The 5,108-nt window shown below is 39.9% G+C and overlaps 1 protein-coding gene across 1 annotated transcript in view; it reads right to left on the reverse strand.

The window, feature by feature from the left end:
• LOC101860269 (sperm-associated antigen 17) overlaps positions 1-5,108 on the reverse strand; it is a gene marked incomplete in the record, with an annotated part of 61,954 nt that overhangs the window by 35,648 nt on the left and 21,198 nt on the right. The window contains 5 exon segments of the mRNA XM_035971223.1: positions 57-232; positions 1,035-1,189; positions 1,660-1,832; positions 3,107-3,253; positions 4,183-4,227. Coding sequence (XP_035827116.1) covers positions 57-232; positions 1,035-1,189; positions 1,660-1,832; positions 3,107-3,253; positions 4,183-4,227 — 696 coding nt within the window.

Below are 5,108 nucleotides of genomic sequence, written 5' to 3' on the forward strand. Positions count from 1 at the left end.
TTAGGATCCCCTGTCCCTGTATGAATAGCTAGCCGATGATAAATCGATCATCTTACGTGATTTCCTAGGTGACTTTTTCCCCTTGGTTTCAGCCTTCTCCGAGGCTTTACTCTTCTCCTCCTCCTCTTTTTGGATAGACTCCACCTCTTTGGACAGCATCAAGGCTTGGTACTCTGCCTCTTTCTCTTTCAGCCACTCCGTGATGGATTCTGCAGTGTATTCGAGATAGTTCCTGCAGATAAGATAAGATAAGATAAGATACATCTTTATTGTCCAGATCCTGGCACATTGGTTAGGTGTTTCACCACGTACACACATACACACACACACGCACTCATGCACCCATTAGTACATTTTTATTTGACAGAGCAGGGGAGTGCAACGTTTTATATATTAAGAAAAACTGTCACATCTGAAGAAAAGAAGGACCGAAAAAAATTTGATCAAAAATAAATTCTCAAATCAATATCTAATTTCCCTGCACAGAAAGCAGCTTTGTTCTTACAACACATACCAATAATCTCCGTCTGTTGGTATTAGTATCATATATCATATTTATTAATGCTAAAATAACTCACCACCCCACCCCACCCCCCCAATTTTGCTCTGGAAATATCAATATCGTCCTTAGATTTTTTAAAAATGATATCAGTTTCAATTGTGGCTGGGGAAAAAGATATTAAAAAATACAGCTAATCATTGTTGGCCCATGCACAATTTTCCACAAGTCTCTTGTTTCCCATGCCCAATTTCCCAGATTTTCACACAATTCTCCATTTCCCACACACAATTCTCCTGTTTCCCATGCATAATTCCCCACACACAATTCTGTTTCTCCAACACAATTTTCCTCTTCCCCCCCCCCACACAATTCTCCATTTCCCATGGACAATTCTCCTGTTTCCCCCACACAATTTTTCACTTCCCCAACACAGTTCTCCATTTCCCACACACGCACAATTCTCCTGTTTCCCTGACCCAAAGCACAACTCCCCAGATTCCCATGGCATGCACACTCCTCCTGTTCCTCTTACCTGAAGCCCATGTTGGAGTGCAGCTCTTTGTGCCAGTCCACGTGGTTCTGCAGCTCCAGGCTGTACGGATTGTGCAGCACCAGCATCAGGGTCTCGTCACGTTTGTGCTGGTATGTCTCGGCGAATGGGAGGTGGTACGATGCTTCGTTCAGAATCTGGACACACAGAAATATTGGGTTGCACAGTAAAAAAATAAACCAAAACAAAACAACAATATTGTCAAAATAAAACCCTGTATAAATTAGAATTCAAATTTCGGAAGATCGCCTATTCTTTAATGGTCACGCTGACAATTAAAAATGCATTTTTTCTCAAAACAGCTGTGAATTTTTAAAAAGGCGTTTTGTCAGTTGATGGCAGTACTGACCTGAGCCAGAATGTGAGGCTTGGAGTGCTCACAATAAAACAACCTAAACAGTTTTGAAAACAACTCAGAACATGGTCAGTATTAACCTGTGCCAGGATGTGAGGCTTGAAGTGCTCACAATAAAACAAGCTAAACAGTTTTGAAAACAACTCAGAACATGGTCAGTATTAACCTGTGCCAGGATGTGAGGCTTGAAGTGCTCACAATAAAACAAGCTAAACAGTTTTGAAAACGGCTCAGAACATGGTCGGCACTGACCTGTGCCAGGATGTGAGGCTTGAAGTGCTCGGCAAAGCACCACTGGTCCAGATTCCTCTGCTGTGCCTCCACCACCTCCATCAGGCTCTCGGGCACAGTGTTTGTGTCCAGCTCGTCCTTACCCCCCAGGTCTAGCTCCGACTCTTCGAGGGGCACCGGAGCTCCCCAGTGAACTGAGGACAAGTCCAAATTACTGTTAAAATCCAAAACATTGCTGTTGTTGTGGTTGGGTTTTTTAAATCCAGCCACAGCTGAACCCTCACCCTTTTGTTAAAGTCTAAAAGGTAAAAGGGGCCGGTTTTATGTATAATAGTAGTTGTAAATATTTTATGCCCCCATTGACATAATTTAGATCATTAAGGAGGAGGGCTGCCTTGATGCTTGCCTGTCTGGGTTTACCAGGGCTAAGAAAGGATGCAGTATCCTTGCAGACAGACGGAGATACTCGGAAAAATTCCTTCCCAAATGCAGATAGAACCCACACCTGTGGGTGGTTGGCAGGTGCTCCTGTGTGATTTGCTCCTTCTTTCTTATCAAACATCTATCGTCCTTATCTCTCCTCACTTCTTTTTTGTGTATGTTATTCTCTTGTAACACATATATTCTTCAACACTCATATGGCCTTATTGTGTTGCAAGTGTCGTAAAATTTACTTATAAAAAAAAGGACCCACATCTTTTGTACGCCAGTGGGCCCGTCTTCACACTCTCTCACTCATTCAATTTCTTTCATCCTGCACATCCTTGATCTTAAGATGTGTAAGATCTATCGCTTTATGCACATTAAATGTGGTTGAAAATCATAGAAGAGTAAGCTGTCAGGCCACCACCTAGGCAAAATCCAAAATTTCCCTACCATAAAAAATATCCATATCAAATATGACAATCTTTTTGTTGGGATATATCCATTCACAGTCTGAAAAGAGGTCCAAGCAGAGTGAACATTTACAAAAAAATTATAAAGACTCAAAGTCTATCTGTTGAGATATAACCTACATAACACAGAGCAGCCCAGCTCATGTATTATCTTTATTACATAAAAAACGGTGTGAACATTTTTTTTAAATCACAAAAATTCAATAAGTCTCTTTGCGGAGATATATCCTACACAACATGGACTGACCTTGACAAGCTAGGTCAACTGAGTCGAGCCCACAAAAATCACTGATTTGTGTTAAGCAGGGTGTGAACCTTTACAAAAGAATCAAACATATTGATAATAATAATAGTAATAATAAACAGCATTTGTATATCAGAAATTCCCACTCAACAGCAAGCTCTATGCGCTTCACAATCTATACTATTACCCCGGCACACCTGTTAGCATTCTGAAACAATCTCAACTTCCAGAGAAGCATACAGTGCAAGCGGCCATTCACAGGCGCTAAAACACTAACATACTGACTTGATCTTTCGCTGTCTATTACATATGGAAAATTCAGAAGTACCAGAGTTGCTGCGCGACCGTCGCGGACTGACACTGCCGGTGGAGTGTCGGGAGCTGGAGATAAGGATGCCTTTCTTGCTCTCGGCACTGCCTGGTCGTGACGTTTTCCCTTTGGAATTGTCAGCCTCTGGGTCTGGGGTACAGGCCCCTGTATGGAAGAAACATCACATAGAAAGAAATAGTACTATTAATAGAGCTATAGCTAGCACACACACACACACACACACACACACACACACACACACACACACACACACGCACGCACACACAAAACACATACATACATGCACACACTATTTACACACACACACAAACACACACACACAAACATGCACACACACTCACATACATATATCATTAATTTAAAAAAACAAGCTGGTTTAACTAATTCACTTGAATATTCAGTTCATTCTTTTTATCACCAGTTTTCTCTCTTTTCTAGAACAGTAAATGAGCCTATGATCAGGACAATCACATGCAAATCGTGAAAGTATATAGTAGTAAGTGCATGGGTTTACAGCGATTATCAACATTATTTAGTTATATAAGAAGCAGGACCTCCAAATTTAACGTCCATCTCTGATACAACTGAGCCACTAGGGTCGAGGACCTTGAATGAAAACTCTACACAATGATCAAAGTTAAATAAATGACACCCAGTCTGAGATTCAAACGAGACCATCTGCTCCGCAATCCATCAAAATATTACCTGAGCTAACAGACCGCGCAAATGCATATAGTTGCACAAGCAAAAAAAACCAACCTGTTAGTTTAGTTAGAGTTTTACGGCGTCGCAACAACATAAGAAGCAAAAACAAAAAAATGTCTAAAAGAACAGGAGAAAAGCAATTGACAATAAAAGGAAGCATCCAAAGCTTGCCCCACCCACTCTGTACTCCCCCCTTCCCCCATCTGTCCTGCTCCTTGTTTAAACAAACAAAAAGCAACAAACTAAAATTTCAAAATGATGAATCAATTGAATCATAAACAGCAACAAAAACAAAGCTCCCATTTAAAAAAAAAACAATTTCGGGATGATTTCCAAATCAAATTTCTAAAATGAAACTCTGTCTTTACCCGGTCCCAAGTTAACCACAACCTCCAGCATCACGTCTGACATTGCTGCAAATTACAACACAGGGGAACAGATTTATGAAAAGGGTCTTTCGTTTGCTTTTTTTGTTGTTTTTTTAGTCTTTATCATCACGTTTTCTTAAAATAAACCTCGGCTAAAAATTAAAAACCTCTACAATACATAACAACTAACTGGACTAAAATCTGTGCTGTGAATATCAAAATTTTAAAATAAGTGGGAGGGTAAGAAAAGAGACATGGGATGAATGTAGTAAGGAAACAGACAGACAAGCAGATCAACAGATAGACAAACATATAGACAAGGCAGACAGACAAACAGGCAGAAGGACAGACAGAAGAACTGAGACAGAAGCTGGAACAGAAAGTAAAAAAAGAAAAGAAAAGAAACAGGTAATCTGCAAATATGTTTCAAGAGATAAACAGAGTAAAGGTGTCATAAGCAAAACAGACCAACAGAGCAAAATATATCGCTGTTAAAAAAGGTATACAAGTAACAATATATTCACACCGTCTAGAAGATAAGCACATGCACATCTAGAAATAACCACTCAACAATTGGGCTTTGACCACTTATTGATGCACAGAAGAACAGAGGAGAGCAATGTTGACACAGTATGCATAATAAGTAGCTTCTTCAAGCAAGAAAGAGAGAAACTGAATTTGCTTAAACATAATGACGTTTGGCACGGAAAATGTAAACAAGAAAGACACCAAAATGAAATGGCAAGGAAGAATGATTTATCTCCAAAACACATAGATACATACACCCACTATTTACCCACACACACCAAAATGAAATGGCAAGGAAGAATGATTTATCTCCAAAACACATAGATACATACACCCACTATTTACCCACACACACCAAAATGAAATGGCAAGGAAGAATGATTTATCTCCAAAACACA

This window comes from Aplysia californica, unplaced genomic scaffold, assembly GCF_000002075.1.
Source record: "Aplysia californica isolate F4 #8 unplaced genomic scaffold, AplCal3.0 scaffold00399, whole genome shotgun sequence".
Classification (NCBI taxonomy): Eukaryota; Metazoa; Mollusca; class Gastropoda; order Aplysiida; family Aplysiidae; genus Aplysia; species Aplysia californica.